This window comes from Danio rerio, chromosome 3 (genome assembly GCF_052040795.2).
Source record: "Danio rerio strain M-AB ecotype USA chromosome 3, GRCz13ab, whole genome shotgun sequence".
Classification (NCBI taxonomy): Eukaryota; Metazoa; Chordata; class Actinopteri; order Cypriniformes; family Danionidae; genus Danio; species Danio rerio.
This window is the reverse complement of record NC_141023.1, coordinates 19333769-19350103: the sequence shown is the minus strand read 5'-3', so window position 1 is coordinate 19350103 and position 16335 is coordinate 19333769. Positions and strand designations below refer to the sequence as shown.

Genomic DNA, 16335 nt, shown 5'->3' with positions numbered 1-16335 from the left:
GAAAATTTAGATCTGATATGGCAGGAGTAATTTACAGTATATTAAGATACAGTATAGACCTTTTACACATTTCTAGCCAAAGTCAAAATCAGTCAGCTCTATCGTCAATTTAACCACATGTTTAGGACATACAGAGAATTGAACTTGCATTATCAGACCCTACAGTAGGTGCATAACAGATAATATTAATACAAAAAGTAGAATGAAAAAAAATACAATAGTAGAAGGAAGCAGCTTAAAGCGGAATATGTGAGTATGTCGGGTCTGGAGGTATTATAATGTTTGCACGAAAGTCCAAAAGTGAAGAACTGATGTTATTTATTACTTGATGGTTGAAGCTACCTCACAGAAGTGCTCTGTTTGTTAACTCAGTTGTTGAATGTTAAAAAAGGTGAATTAAATAAGGAACATCCAGGATCTGTTTGTTTGCTCTTCGTTATTCTTTTTTATATATTGTATAAGTATCGGATTGGGTTTCGATATGAGCAGATACTCGAAATCAATTGACTCTGAATCAAGGGCAAAAAAACTTGATTGGGACATCCCTTATTATTATTATTAATAATAACAATAATAACAACAATAATAATAATAATAATAATAATAATAATAATAATTGCAATGATATAGTTTAAATATGTACCAATATTTTTTATCATAGCCTTTTCTTGGCAAAAAAGTAATAAAAAAAGAAGTAATAATTTCCGAAAATACAGAAAAACTACTCATTTACTTCTGTTTAGTTGTTAAGGAATTTTTAACTATTGTTGTTACTTACTTTAGAAAATTATAGCATTTTCAAACGCATGTTACAAGTGACTTAAGCTCACAACTCAAGCATTTGTCATGCCAGTCAGTGCTTCTGACTTCATATTCATTTATATATATATATATATATACATATTATTTAAAAATAAAAAAGTAACACCTACTGAGAAATTTACGCCAAAACAAGGAACATCAGCTGACAAGTTTACACCAAAACAAGTTACACCAACTGACAAGTTTACACCATCACAAGTAACACCAACACAAGTAACACCAACTGACAAGTTTACACCAAAAAAAGTAACAGTATCTGACAAGTTTACACCAAAACAAGGAACACCAACTGACAAGTTTACACCAAAACAAAGTAACACCAACTGACAGGTTTACACCAAATCAAGGAACACCAACTGACAAGTTTACACCAAAACAAGGAACACCAACTGACAAGTTTACACCAAAACAAGGAACACCAACTGACAAGTAACACTTTCATATAGTCTTCAACATCAAATGTAATGCTTGGTGAGTGTTAATTCTAAGTACACATTTTCAACATTGAATTATTATTATTATTATTATTATTATTATTATTATTATTATTATTATTATTATTATTATTATTATTATTATTATTATCAGAGTGATTTAATCTGACATTATTATGCAAAAATGAATCCAGAATTGGCACTGCATTTCATCATTTACCCTTGCCACAAAAGGGGCGGGGCTAACGACTGCTGTGGAATGTTGAGAGGCAGGCAATATACTCTGATTGGTCAGTTAACGATGGCATTTAAGGTTAAAGATCACAGCGCTGTTTGATGGATGGCTGCACACATTCAGAAGCTGTGAAATGGTGACATAGCTGAGATAGCTGAACCTTTGCACCCTCACACACACACAAATGGACTATGCATGCTCACACACAAGCGGACAGTCTGTGTAACTGGCCATGGATGGTTTGCATTAGCAGGAATGTTCCTGAAAACACTGGTGTAAATGAAATCTGAAGCGGTGTTTGTTAAAGTGAATGTTCACCGAATGCTTAAAATTCAGTCGCCATGTACTCACCATCCAAACCTTTTTGCGTTGCTTTTATTTGCTGAACATAAAGAAGATACTTTGTAGAATGTTGGAAATGGGTAGCAATCACTTATATAGCATTTTTTCTGTCACATACAAGTTTTAAATACTCCCGTTGATGCCCCTGCGTGTGTTTTTATGTGACCATTGCATTAAGGTTTCCAGGGCAATAAAGTTTTATCACATGACACGCCACTGCCCTGTTAATTTAAGCATATTTTGTTTTTGTTTCTCTTTTCATTTTAATAATAAGTACTGGCATGTTGGATATATTGCAAATATTGGAGTAATAATTACTGTGAAATGTGCTATACAAATAAACTTGAATTGAAAGAATGTTACACCATATTTATTATGTAAATTTCTGAATATTCTGTACGGTTACCATTATTTATTTATTGCATTTATACTGCCTACAATCAAAAGAATGTTTATGTTGTTATTGTAGGATTTAATTATTCCTTTGCTTACTGATGACTGACCAGGTTATATCTGGGTTGTAAAGAGAGAAAGAGACGGAGTGATGCAGTTTTTTTACCGTCGTTCCATATTGCATTGATATATAAAGATAAAAGATTGTTCCTGCTTTGAACAACAAATAAAAAAAACAAGAAGAAGATAATAACAACTTGGATAAGTTCATCGCATCAGACTGGTTGCTATAAGGATCTTATATTTCAAGCTGGGTTAATGGAGTACCATTATAATGAATATTGACAAACATCCTAATTATTTTGTGAGATTTTATATCATTTTAGCAACTTAATAATGATCGTTTTAAATCCATGGTGGGTTATTGTCTCAGTGATGTTAGTCTGCACTGCAAGGAAAAATGAGAGGTGCTGGATTTCCAACATGATAGCTAATCAACTTCTCTTAAAATACATGAAAGTAAGTGGCTGATTAACTGGGAGAAGCACAGAGTAAATATTCATGTAACCTTAACAGTGTGTATATGATGTGATTGTAGCACATCCTCTGTTTATGTTAAAATAATTATAATTGCCACCTGCATAATTGACATCTTGCTAGTACTTATGTGTATTTAAATGTCTTATAGCTAAAATAAACAGTATTTGTTTGAAACTGCTGATAAATTGTAATTTGCGGCAAGCAGTAAGAGTCATTGCGGAAAAGCAGATTTGAATTTAGCAGCTGATCACATGGGGCACTAAAGGCTTTAATCTCACCAATGTAATCGTACACTTCATGAACCAGACAAGACTGATCGCATTGTTGTGAAAGAATTATAGATGTCAATTCTACCAGTTGCCAACATTCTTCAAAATATCTTCTTTTGTGATCAACAGAAAAAAAGAAACTCTAAACGTTTTTGAACCACTTAAATAATTTCTAGTTTTTTGGTAGAACTATCACTTTAACTGCATGTCCTGTAAAACGGGTGTAAATATTGTCAGATTGGATTTGGATGTGCATCAGTGCGAGTGTTTGTAAGTAATCAGACAATAGCTGTTCAAATTGCTTTCCTAATTCTCTCTCAGATGCAGCGCACAACTACATTATGCAGCCATTATGTGCACATAAATTACAGGAAGGAGCCGGAGCGGTGTTCCTCGCTGTATTAGAGCATAAACAACTACTGCAGGCATTGGCTGGAAAACTAAATAAAATATTGATGATAATAATAATAAAATATTTAATATTTAGATCTATAGAGTATTATTAGATGGACTGTAGAAGCTGGATAGGAGAAAGGATGGAAGGTGAGTTAGAGAAACTGACAGATATACAGTTGCAGATTTAACGCTTTGTTGACAGTTGGAGAAAATCGAAGAAAAGAACGGACAGACAGAAAGAAAAAGATGTTTTTGAACAATATTTATGGTCAGATATTTGATTTATTACGGATTTATTAATGTATTATATTTAATTGATTTATTTCAGTATTGTTTTTTTAATGACTTTAATAAAAATTATACCTTTTTTTTTTTTAGCTGTGCCTTTACAAATTAAGCACTGTGCTACATCTGACAACCACACTGTCTTTCTTTCTATTTTCACTCTTTAAAAACCTGTTTTAACACATTTTAAATTTGTAATTTTTAAATACTTGTATTCTTTATATCCTTTTATTCTTATACTGTACTTGTTTCTTTTATTCCTGTTTATGTAAAGCATGTTGAATAACCATTGTGTATGAAATGTACTATATAAATAAACTAGCCTCGCCTTGCCTTTTTTATTTGATTATTATTTGAGTTATTTTATTATAGAAAACTTAATATAAACTTAATGATAATAATTTTCTAATTTTTTATGTGATGCAAAAGCTGGATTTTCAGCATGATTTCTCCAATGTTACAGTTTCATCAATGATCCTGCATTACTAATTATTAGTTTTTAAAACATTTGTGCTGCTTAATATTTAGGTAAAAATGCTTTTTGTAGAATGTGAAATTGAAATCTGTAGTGTGAAAGTCTTTATGTGACTCTTTAGCATTAAACCTGTATACATACAAGATGTACACTGTATGGGTTAAAATTATATAATTATATATATATATATATATATATATATATATATATATATATATATATATATATATATATATATATATATATACATTGTCCCTGTATAAAAAAAAAAAAAAAAAAAAAAACTAATGAACCTTATTGTAAAGTGTTATCATATATATATATATATATATATATATATATATATATATATATATATATATATATATATATATATATATATATATATATATGGTAACACTTTACAATAAGGTTCATTATTTTTATTTATTTATTCATTTTTACACAGGGACAATGTACAACATGACATGTCGTGCCAGAGTTAGCTATAAAGCTAATTTACTACTGTATTTTGACTAACTAACATTAACTAGCATGAACAAATACAGTAGTAAATGTACTGTTCATTATTTGTTCATGTTAGTAAATGCATTAATTAACATTAACTAATGAACCTTATTGTAAAGTGTGACCATATATTTTATGCCAAAACTCATAAGAATATAAAGTAAAGGTCATGTTCTGTTAATATATTAATTAAATTTCCTTTTGTAAATTACACTCAAAAAAATGATATGTTGGCGTTAATTAACTTTTTTTTGTCCACTGGTTCCACGTAACAGAGTTAAGTTACCTTTAAGAAAGAATATTAATTTTAGTGAACTTAAGTTAGTTACATAAAGGTAATGTAATGTTGTTTAGTTCAATCAACGTAACATTTATAATTTAGCTTTAATCAATGTAGTTATTTAAGTTCAATTATTGTAAAATTGATATTGTTATGTTTAACCAAATAAAAAAAAAACAGTTTCCGTTTCATTGAGTTTATTCAATAGCATTTTTACAGTTTTACACATTTTCCAGCAATAAAATGATTATCAAAATCCAAATACTGTCTTTATCTGTATCTTCACTTATTACAATAAGTTAAAATATTAATACTATTAAAATAATAGTAATACAAGTATGAAGCAAATTGAAAACAATAAATAATTTTAAAAATATGCTTACAAAAACATCATAAAATACACTTTTCATAATAATACTTTTCATATATTACAAAAAACATTCAAAAACAATATTCTGCCTTCAAATGATTTATCAAAAATATACTTGAAAAAATTAAGTCTTCTTTTGTAAACTATTGTACCTTCTTTACACTGAAAAAGCAGATAACACTTCAGTTGTTCAAAGAAAGATTAACATTTAAAGCAAAGTAACACGATCAGCACTATACCATAAATTAGACCAACCATCACAGAACATGCAATAGCTACACACATTCATCTCTCTGACACTTGCACCATTTATGCACATTTGCACCAGACACTTTCTTACAACCACTCCCTATATCTAAAAAACAAAAAAAAAAACATTGTGCATGAAGTCTGCTTTACACAGGTGTGTGGGCTTGACAAACCACATGTAGAAGCATTCTTAATTCTTAAATTTTTTTGTATAATTAGCACATCTTGGGTGTATTGCCACTTCTTGTTGATTTGCTGAATGTGTCCTCAGTTGTAAGTCACTTTAGACAAAAGAGTCTGCTAAATGTTAATGTAACCACTGTAGATTGTTAATGTAACACTGTAGAAGGTTTGCGCTTCATCATGCCCAGCATTCTAAAAATGTCAGGTAAAAAAATAAAACATTTACCAACAGATCAAAGGTGAAAGAAGGAATTGATTTAAGAGGAAAATACAAAATGTTTAAAAAAATAAAATAAAATAGCTTACCATGTACTCCCTGCACTTGGGGGCTTTGAGGATGCATTCACACCTTTTTTTCCACTGGTGATGTTCTAAATGACATGAAATGACAATTAGTAATTTACTAAGAAATTAGTAGTTAAAATTACTAATAATTTTTCCTGTATATCATTTTAATGTGTGTATAGGCGTCTAAAGGCATAGTACCTGGATGATCCACAGTCTCCTCAGCCAGATATGGGACTTTAGATGTTGAGCTGTAAACCTGTGAGGGAGAAAATAGATGTGAGTGAGCAAAGATTTGTAATAATAAAATATAATAATATACATAGCAAACTACTAAACTTAAAAATTTAAACGTGTTAGATGACCAAACAAATAAGCTTACATTAAATATGTCATCATGCTAGATGTCATACTATTTAAGTGTCACATATGCTTTTTTGCTGATTTTTTTTTTTAAAAGTTAACAGGCTTGAATAATACAATTAGATAATAAATAACAATGTGCCAACACCACATTTTAATAAATTGTATGTAGGTTATCAAAACTGGCATTCAAACTTGACAAACTGCTTGACACTCATTTAAAATAAAGACTATCAAATCAAATAAAAAATCAAATCACTTTTATTGTCACATTATCAGCAGCACGTGTGCTATGATGAGTGAAAAGCTTAGACTATTCTAACATGACTATTCCTTACTACCAACGTTTGCAACTTTATTTTGGGGGAGTTAATATATACCAAGTATAAAATTTCACAGGAATGCAAAACAAACTATACATATATCTGTCTATAATGTGGAAAAGACACAGGGAACATGGCAATTTCATAGCAATACTATACACAAACACAACATAGTATTACAAGAGAGTACATTTATGATTAAAATGTTGTCACAGCCTCAGTATAAATACATAATAAGTAAAAAAAAAAAATCTCACCTGTGTCCACAGTGGGGAAAGCTTTGTGAACGTTCTCAATTTGTACTGTAATCTTCATCTTTTGATTCCCATAATATGGCGCCGAGTTGAGAGTGATCGTTGTGGTTTGAATCTTCTTACTTCCTGTGTTGTTTTGAAACTGCGCATGTGCAGATATTTCTCCACCTATTGACCAAAATGCAGTACTGCAGAAGCAACACAACTCCCTTTCATTCATGTTAATTAAGCGAGCTGTTTAAATGTGAAAACTTACATTTTCAAATTTTTTCCAACACAACACTTTTATTTTTAATACACAAACATAAGCAAATTGTTTAATTTAAACATAGTTACATTCTTTGGACCAACTAAAGCCATAATAAATTTTTTTGAGTGTATATATTTGAGAAAAACCATAATAATTAGATTGATAAGCACTTTAAAGGTGATTTTCTTAATATTTGGATTTTGCTTAAAACTTCAGACTTGATTTTCAAATCAAGGTTTAATTAGGTTTTATAATGTATAAATCTTAATGAATATAATTTAACAATAATAATAACACTTCTGTGGTCCTGGGTCATATAATGTTGTTATTGATCATTTTTATTTACCCTTGTTGAACCCCAAGCCCCAAATGTCTATAGTGACTTACAGATTGTTTGTCTGGCTCTGTCAGTGGCAGGTGGAGGCTCAGGAGTATTGCCCCAATGCAAAGCTGGTGCTGGTCGGCTGTAAGCTGGATATGAGAACAGATGTTAGCACCTTAAGGGAACTGTCCAAACAGAGACTCATACCTGTCACTCATGAACAGGTGAGTGTATATATACAAACACTCACACAAATGTTGGCTTTGGTGGTTTATGAGGACTCTCCATAGGCATAGTTCATTTTATACTGTAAAAAACAATTACAATATCTCCTTACCCTACCCCAAACTTTGCAATTTTTTAATGTGAAAAGAACCGGTTAGGTATGATTTTTTAATTCAAGACATGTCCTCATAAAACACTTCAACATTTTAATAGGTCATACATGTTAGTAAACAAATTTGTATTCTCATAAACCACCCAAAACAGTGTTCACACAATATGATATGATATTAGTGTTTACCCAACAGCTACTGCACAAATTTAATAACATAGACAAAAACTAGCCATTTAAAGTGATAGCTCACCCAGAAATTAAAATGATATGTTCATTTACTATATTGCAAATAATTTTGCTCCAAGAGGTTTTTTGTAGGTATTGGCATGTTTGAAGTGTGTTCCAATCAGTGGTGGAAAGAATACTGAACAATCTTATTCAAGTAGAAAAATCATTACTTGTCTAAAAATGTAGCGCAAGTAGAGTAAAAGTATCTGTTGTAAATATTACTCAAAGTAGACCTTTTAAAAGTACTCTACAGTAGTGAGTATTAGGTTAGATTTAGGTTGTGACATCAGGCGACCAAAATTCAATGACTAGCCAGTGTTTAAGAACAACGTTATTTTGATGTCCAATAATGTCGAGCCAACATCTTAAACCAACATCATATTGACGTCAAATATTGAAATTCATTCGTCAAGTTTGACAACCAAAAGCCAACATCTGATAGATGTAATAGTGGTAACATCCACACAATGTCAACCTGTAACATTATTCAACATAGATTTTTGGTTGGATTGACGTCAGCCTGACATTGAGTTCTGATGTGAACCTGATTTTCATTTCCAAACAAAATGCAATATCCCTTTTACATTCCTTTTACATGGATAGATAGGGTAGAGCTTGGGCCAATAGATTGTTTTGTTTTATTTATTTCTATTGTTTGGACGATGCCTGCGTCTCCAACTCTCCCATCTATCTGTTCAAACATCGTGTGTCCCATTTGTTTGTAAATTTCAAAATATCCTTGTAAATATTTAATGTTTTTTATATACATATTTTTGCATTTATTATTATTACCATCTTTGTAAATAAACTCACTTTATTGCACTTATTTAGTATTGGTATTTTGTCCCTCACATGTTGATATTGTGTTTGCGCTTATGTCATCTTTAAAATCGTAACAATCCCTATGACGTTGGGGTACAATGTCAATCTGATGTCATGTTGATGTCTTGTGCCTGCTGGGTTTTCAAGGCCATTTCGGTCATCATACAGTAAACATCTGTCATCTTCTCATCAGTGACATGCATCTAAACAGTCTCTGGGTCAATGCGTGTAAAGATTTTGAACATCTTCTTGGACACTTTTCTAAAATTTTGCTGTGATTTTAAAGCGCCCATGTATTGGGATAGTTCATTATGATGCGATTTACCTTCTATGTGGGATTTGATTGGACAAGAATCACAGGACGGATTTTTCTAATCCTCAAAAGACAGGAAAAAAATCAAGTAGTGACAGCAGGTTGAAGGAAAGTAGTGGAGTAAAAGTACCAATACTGAACTAAAAATGTATTCAAGATAAAGTAAAAGTACACATTTTTAAAACTACTTAGTGAATAACAGTTAGAAGAAAAACTGCTCAATTACAATAAATTGAGTATTTGTAATTTGTTACACCACTGGTGCCGATTTTCGTACATGTGTATGAAACGTAGCTTGGTGGCCACTCTGTCAAACATGCATACTGTAGGTTGCACTGTTGAGCCAGTTTGCCACATCCACCTCCGAAATCTATATCAAACGTAATTTTTTGACACTTCTGGTGTGTGTGCAACATTTTGTGAGTTTTAAAGCATGTTTGGACCCTCAAAAATGTGATTTATTCTAGAGAAGAAGAAGAACAATAAACGGAGCAATATCAATAGGGTCTACTGATAGTGCTCGGTCTCTAATAAACAGTAAATAAAAAAGATGCAAAAGTATCACAGAATGGTCTTATGTGACACGTCAATACTTCTGGGAAATCAAAAAAGTGATGTATTATTTAAACGAAACTGCAAGTTATCATTTTCATCTGTAGAATTTCATAAGTTGTTGTCTTGATTTGTCGGAAGGTGCTTTTTCTGGAGCCCAGTCTGAATTATAAGAACAGAATTTTAAGAACACACAGTCAAGCATTAACTTTAGGTATATGTCACAACAAACCCTAAAGCATAATTAAATACTATTGGTAATACATTTATTTTACTTAGGCAGTACATGAAAATGTTGCTCAAAATATGTTTACAGTAGATGAATTCTAGCATCGCACACTGCAGTATCACAGCTTGAAACATCACATCAACCGCTCTTAAATTGTATCTGAAACTTAAGTGCGCACAGACTAAAAGAAAGCTCTATAATTATACACAGAAACAAAACTGAGAGCGAGAGAGAGAAAGAGCAGCAGAAAATGTTTCTGCAACATTTCATTAGCAAACACACAGTTTCTCTATAATTTTACTCTGTAATGAGAATAATAGACTGCGCAATTCTGTGTCCGCTACTTTTATTATTTTAAGCATTAGATGCAGAAGACAAATAGACGTGAATGTAGACCTTTTGATGGGAAAAACAGAGAGTTTCAGGTAATATTTTTGTTCCCTACCTGATGAATGCGTCATTAAATTATATAAAAAAAAGAGTGAAAACAAAAGAAAGGTGAACATGGATGCTTGTTTAATGCCATACTAGTTAACATTAAACATATTTAAAAAAGCCATTTAAGCCTATATAATTATATTTATAGGCAGCACGGTGGTTAAGTTAATCTCAGAGTAAAAAGGTCTCTGGTTCGAGTCCAGCTGGGCAAGTTGGCATTTCTGTATGGAGCTTGCATGTTCTTTCAGTGTTGGCGTGGGTCTAAAGACATGCGGTATAAGTGAATTAAAAGTTGGCTGTGGTGTATGAGTGTGTGTGCATGTGAGAGTGTATGGTAGAGCTGCACAATTATTCAAAAAAAGACCAGTCTTAATTCGACCCCCTAGATGATCTTAAACCAGCATTTCTACGGTTCTGTCAATCATATTTTCTAGTTCAGTAGTAAAGAAAAGGCGACCCCACAAGTTTTCATATTGTTTTACATACGTTGCTCAGCGACATGGACACCTCCAAATAGTGTTGAAAGTGTCACAAATGTATTTATAAGGTACAATTCAATCAAAAATGTCATTTCTGTCTTCATGTAATGATGTATTCGCGGCCACGAAATCACATGTGATGTGAGCTGCTGACCGTGAGCTGTTACCACAGAGAGGGCGGGCGCGCCCTACTCAATGATAAACGCGTGCGTCTACTTTAGAGAACAGAACCTGCATAGTCTGTGAATAACAGGTAAAAAAGTTGTAATCAACATTCAGTTTGTGGCACAGAGCGATCATCGGAAGACGCGCGGGAAGAATGAACAGCACTTAGCAGTGAAAATGAAACCGAAAGCAGAGTAATTTTAGAGTAAGGATTACGACAAGCATATTATATGTTTTTCTTTCATAGCGAACAAAGTGTTGTGCATGAGAGTAAATGTTTAACAATGTCACTACAACTACTCTAGCAAATATAATGTTTAATATAATGCAAGAGGGAATCTTATAATGACAAATGTCTGATTTTACCAGTGACTAAATGGTCTAATAATGTTCTCAACAACATATTGCAAACAAATGACTCAAACATAATAATTCAACGTCAGAAATATGAATAGTTGTATTCTGATGTCATCACTTTACTCTCCATTAATGACCAGGATAAATTTAAAGTCTATTCAAGTCCACCATTCGAATTATTAATTATTTTCGTTGTTATAATAATTATTGTTGTTGTTTTACCATATGTTTGTGAAATAGTAATAGCCTGCTCATATTAAACGTTATTTTACATCTATATATATACATATATATATATATATATATATATATATATATATATATATATATATATATATATATATATATATATATATATATATATATATATATATATATATGTCAAAGTCAGATTTATTAGCCCCCCTGAATTATTAGCCTCCTGTTTATTTTTTCCCGAATTTCTGAAGAAGATTTTTGCAACACATTTCTAAACAATAGTTTTGATAACTCATTTCTAATAACTGATCTATTTGATCTTTGCCATGATGACAGTAAATAATATTTGACTAGATATTTTTTAAGACCCTTCTATACAGCTTAAAGTGACATTTAAAGGCTTACTAAGTTAACTAGGTTAACTAGGCAGGTTTGGGTAATTAAGCAAGTTATTGTATACCGATGGTTAGTTTTATAGGCAATAAAAAAAAAATTGCTTAAAGGGGCTAATACTTTTATCCTTAAAATCCTCAAAACTTGTCAGTGTTTAATCATTATGTTTAAACTGTGCTCGCTGCATATCCCTCTTTCATTATGCAAGAACATATTGGATGAAAATTGTTAACATGTTAATCAAAACACTTTTAGAGGAGTAAACTGCAGCTTTATGTGGTGTTTGGTTGTTTATTAAAAAAATAACAAAATAATTGTTCATTAATCGTAATGCAGTTAATATGTTCAATTAATCAAGATTTAGATTTTACACCAAATCACCCAGCTCTAGGAAAGTCTTTTTTTCTTTAGTTTCATTACAAGTTTTACAAGCTATTGGTATGTAAACATAATTCTTTGAGCCTCTTTAACCTGAACAATTTATATTAATAAAATCTTTTAAACACTAGAAAATCAATGCTGTCATTGCATTTGGAGCACAGTGGTAGATCTTCATTTGACATTAAGAGCTTGAGTGTGATTCTGGAATATTATTCAGCATTATTTAGACATGATCTGATCACAGCGACTGTTAAAAGAAAAATGCATCTTTAACCCAGAATGATTCATTTAATAACATGTGTTGTTTATACAATGATCCCATTCAGTTTGCCAGTTATTTGATAATGTAAGACATTTCTGGCACTTTTACAGTCTAAAGGGAGGTGAAGAAAAACAGCCGAGGGAACGATAGAGCGTGTTTATTTTTTGCTTTGACATTTGGTTCGTCTTTTTTGCTGTAGGCTAATGCATACAAACACCAAAAAAGGGTTTTCTTTTTGTAGAACGCGAGCGAGAAAACAGTGACAAGGGAATTGTGTTTTTGTTCGAGAAAGCAAATGCTCCTGAATAATTCTGACAGTACAATGACTAAGCATATGACAGTATTAATTTTTAGTTGTTGTGATAATTTCTGAAGCTTTTATCATGAAATACGATATTATTATCACAATATTGACATGAGCTGGAACTGTTGTCATTATACTGTTACTTAAACTATATTTTTGTAAACTGCTTTCAGACTTTCCTTTTATTCAAAAGGATAATAAAGTACAATATGCAACACTTGCCAACAAGAGCTCATAAGTAAACATTGCATTAACTAGCGTAAATAGCAAGACATATCGGTCAGAATTTATTTTAGGGTACAATTATCGCTATTAATAAAGCATGAATCATGACTTTTGCATAAATAATCTCTTAATTTGCTACTTATTAATAGTTACAGTATTAGTTGGGTTTAGGAAATAGGGATGGAGAATAAGATCATTCAGAACATGCAATTTACAAGTTATAATAAACAGCCAATTAGTTAGTGAGAATTGGTACTTAAAGAGCCCCTGTTTTGCATGATAAAAGGTCATATTTTGGTTTAGGGGTTTCCAACAACATGCTGATATGCATGCAAGGTCAAAAAACATTTTCATTGTCTTATAATATGCATTTATTTTTACCTAATTATCCCAGCGACTCCCGTGTGATTCCTTCAGCGATTCATTTGTTCCCAAACCTCTTCTTAGCCTAAAGCTAATCTGCACTGATTGGACCGATGGATCAGTCTGTTGTGATTGGTCGACTGGGTTCAGCACGAGACAGAGACAAATGCCCAACACGGCTACAGTATGAAGTAGCAAAAAAGTATGTGAGAGCCCAATGCAGAATTGCAATAAAGCAATGCAGTTAAACACCAGCATATTACTCTACTTTTAAACCTAACCCTAAGAAAAATACGGTCTAAAGTCCAGCTCAGAGTGCATTAGTTATGCAACTTTGCAGTTTCAAAAGCTTAATACACACAGGACCTATAGCAATACTCAAATATCTTTACATATGAAAAAAAAGTGAAGGATTAAAATGATTATTTACTACATAAATATAGAAACCTTCTTCATTTTAGGGGGCTTTTTCAGTTCATTCAAGACAATTCACATTTTTATTATAATGTTTTTATTATTAGCAGTATTATTTATTAGATGCATATTTATATTTTATTTATTAAAAACAAGTTTAGATTTGTCCACCCGTCAGGTTATGGAGATGTATATTTATCATCATATGGGGCATAAGTATAGGATTTTTTTGACCACACTTTTTATTATTGTTTATTTATTTGTTTGCTGGAAATTAGAACTGAATTTAGACATAGTTTTTAAACAAATCTTTGCACTTAATAAATAAAAAAATTATATGTACAGGCTAATGGATGTCTTCAGATGGAGAGCCTACAACACCATTTCCTTACTCTAAGAAAGTAATGGAGTAAAGAGTTAAAGTAAAGTAAAGAGAAAGAGGCCAAATGGAGGAGGCTTGTTCTTTATCCTCGTGCTGCAGATGGTCTGTTTAACCGTTTTTACACTAGTAAAGCGTTCAGTTTTTCCACTTATAAAGTTCACCATGTAAACGGCAAATGTGCCATGGTGTGACGCAGCTAGCTCTTAAAGGGAATGGTAGATAAGTCTGATGGGAGATGAGATTGGTTTAATGCATGTTATGCTCAAAACACACCCACAACTCATTAAGAAAATAAGCCCAACCCTGTTAGACCATGTGTCGGGGTATTTTTCACACACCTTAAAATAGCAAAAGTGGATTCTGACACTTCCTCAATGCCTTTGTGCCATGTGCTTTAGACTTTGCGCTTAGATCTGTAAAATAGAGCCCTAAATGTTTGCACCTTGACATAGATTTTTAATATAATTAGCTCAGAAAAAAACATCTATTACCTGCTTAGTTTAGTATGATCATAACATAAACAATTAATCTGCTGAAAAAAATAATATTTTGCAAGTTAGTTATCTCAAAACATTATCGCAACACCAAACAACAATACTGCATGTTACCCAGTATTATGCACCTCAAATTATAAGAATATCACTCATGAATATCACTCATGCTAATAATGATATATACTATTACTGAAAATCAGCAACACAAGTCTAACTTCTGTCTTTCTGTCCACCAGGGGAGTCTCCGAGCACGAGAGTTGGGCGCAGTTGCTTATGTGGAGTGTTCATCCCGAATGTGTGTAAACAGTGTACGGGACGTCTTTCACATCACCACACTGGTGTCGGTAAGACGTGAACCTGCCCCAAGCCTGAAAAGGAGCACCTCGCGCCGCACTCTCAAACGCATATCCAATCAGCCTTTGCTGCCAGTCACCTCACAAGCCACGCCCCTCGAAGCCACACCCACCCTCAGGGAGGACAGAGCCAAGAGCTGCACCATCATGTAGTAGACCAATGCTCTACATCAGTATAAAACAGACAGATTCTCCAAACATACGAGACATTGAGGCTCATACTGAGGCCTACGGGACTGTACAGCTGTGTGAATACATTATACAGAGGAGCTCTATTTATTAACTTCAAGTTTGCTTTTATTTTTATCATTGTGGTATGACTTAGCAGACCTAAGTGTGTAAAGCAGATGCAAAGGAATAATAATAAAACAATGGTTTGGGATTTAATGTTTGGACAGCTTTGATGTTTAGTATTACAAAAACAAATTCTCATCTCTGGAGATTACGGATCTAAAACACGCTCATCCGTGTGGCACTAAATCTCTGGAATTCTGGAGTTCTGAGAATCTTTGGCCAGCTTTAGTCGCGATTAGCATCAGCGTTAGTGCCACAAAGACATCTGTGACTTCTGCTGTTCGCTCCTTTACATGTGTGACAGCACCATCAGTCATGCTCTGACTTTACAAAGACTTCATTCACACTATAGTGAAACACCAACGCAAATGCTGTCTAAAGAACAGAAGGGGTATATGAGCAACAATTTCAGTAGTTTACGGGAGAACTGAGAGATTTATTAATCTTCTAGGTTACAGACAGGGAGTGTTGTGTCATTATTTACTCATCCTCAAGTCATTCCAAACTTGTATGACTTAGCTTTTTCGATATATTTATAATTCTGTTGGGTGAACTACTTTTTTAAACTGTAGTGACAGAAGGTTCATGATGTATTGGCGTAAATGGGACAAAATACTAGTTTGATTGCAGCATTGCTGTTTAATATTTTAGCTACTTTCATTCATTCATTATCCTTCGGCTTAGTCCCTTATTTATCAGGGTTGCCACAGCGGAATGAACCGCCAACTATTCCGGCAAATGTTTTACGCAGCAGATGCCCTTCCAACTGCAACCC

General features: G+C 32.5%; 1 protein-coding gene and 1 long non-coding RNA gene across 4 annotated transcripts in view; one reads left to right on the top strand and one right to left on the bottom strand.

The window, feature by feature from the left end:
* The window catches only part of rnd2 (Rho family GTPase 2), a 49228-nt gene extending 33575 nt beyond the window's left edge, over positions 1-15653 (top strand). Inside the window, exons 4-5 of one of the 3 annotated variants that reach the window (XR_015480042.1) lie at positions 7667-11123; positions 11915-12175. Coding sequence is in view for 2 of the 3 variants with exons in the window: in NM_001045364.2 (NP_001038829.2) it covers positions 7667-7801; positions 15150-15419 (405 nt within the window). In the remaining variant the exon portion in view is untranslated. Of the gene's footprint in view, positions 1-7666; positions 11124-11914; positions 12176-15149 lie in introns of those variants that run through there. The other 2 variants (NM_001045364.2, XM_087243329.1) reach the window with 2 other exon arrangements.
* On the bottom strand, positions 5159-7102 carry LOC141381175 (uncharacterized). Its single transcript, XR_015480639.1, has 4 exons — positions 7009-7102; positions 6267-6324; positions 6087-6151; positions 5159-5972 (listed from the first exon to the last, which is right to left on the bottom strand). It is a non-coding gene; the product is annotated as an uncharacterized LOC141381175 (long non-coding RNA).
* Positions 15654-16335: the final 682 nt, after the last annotated feature.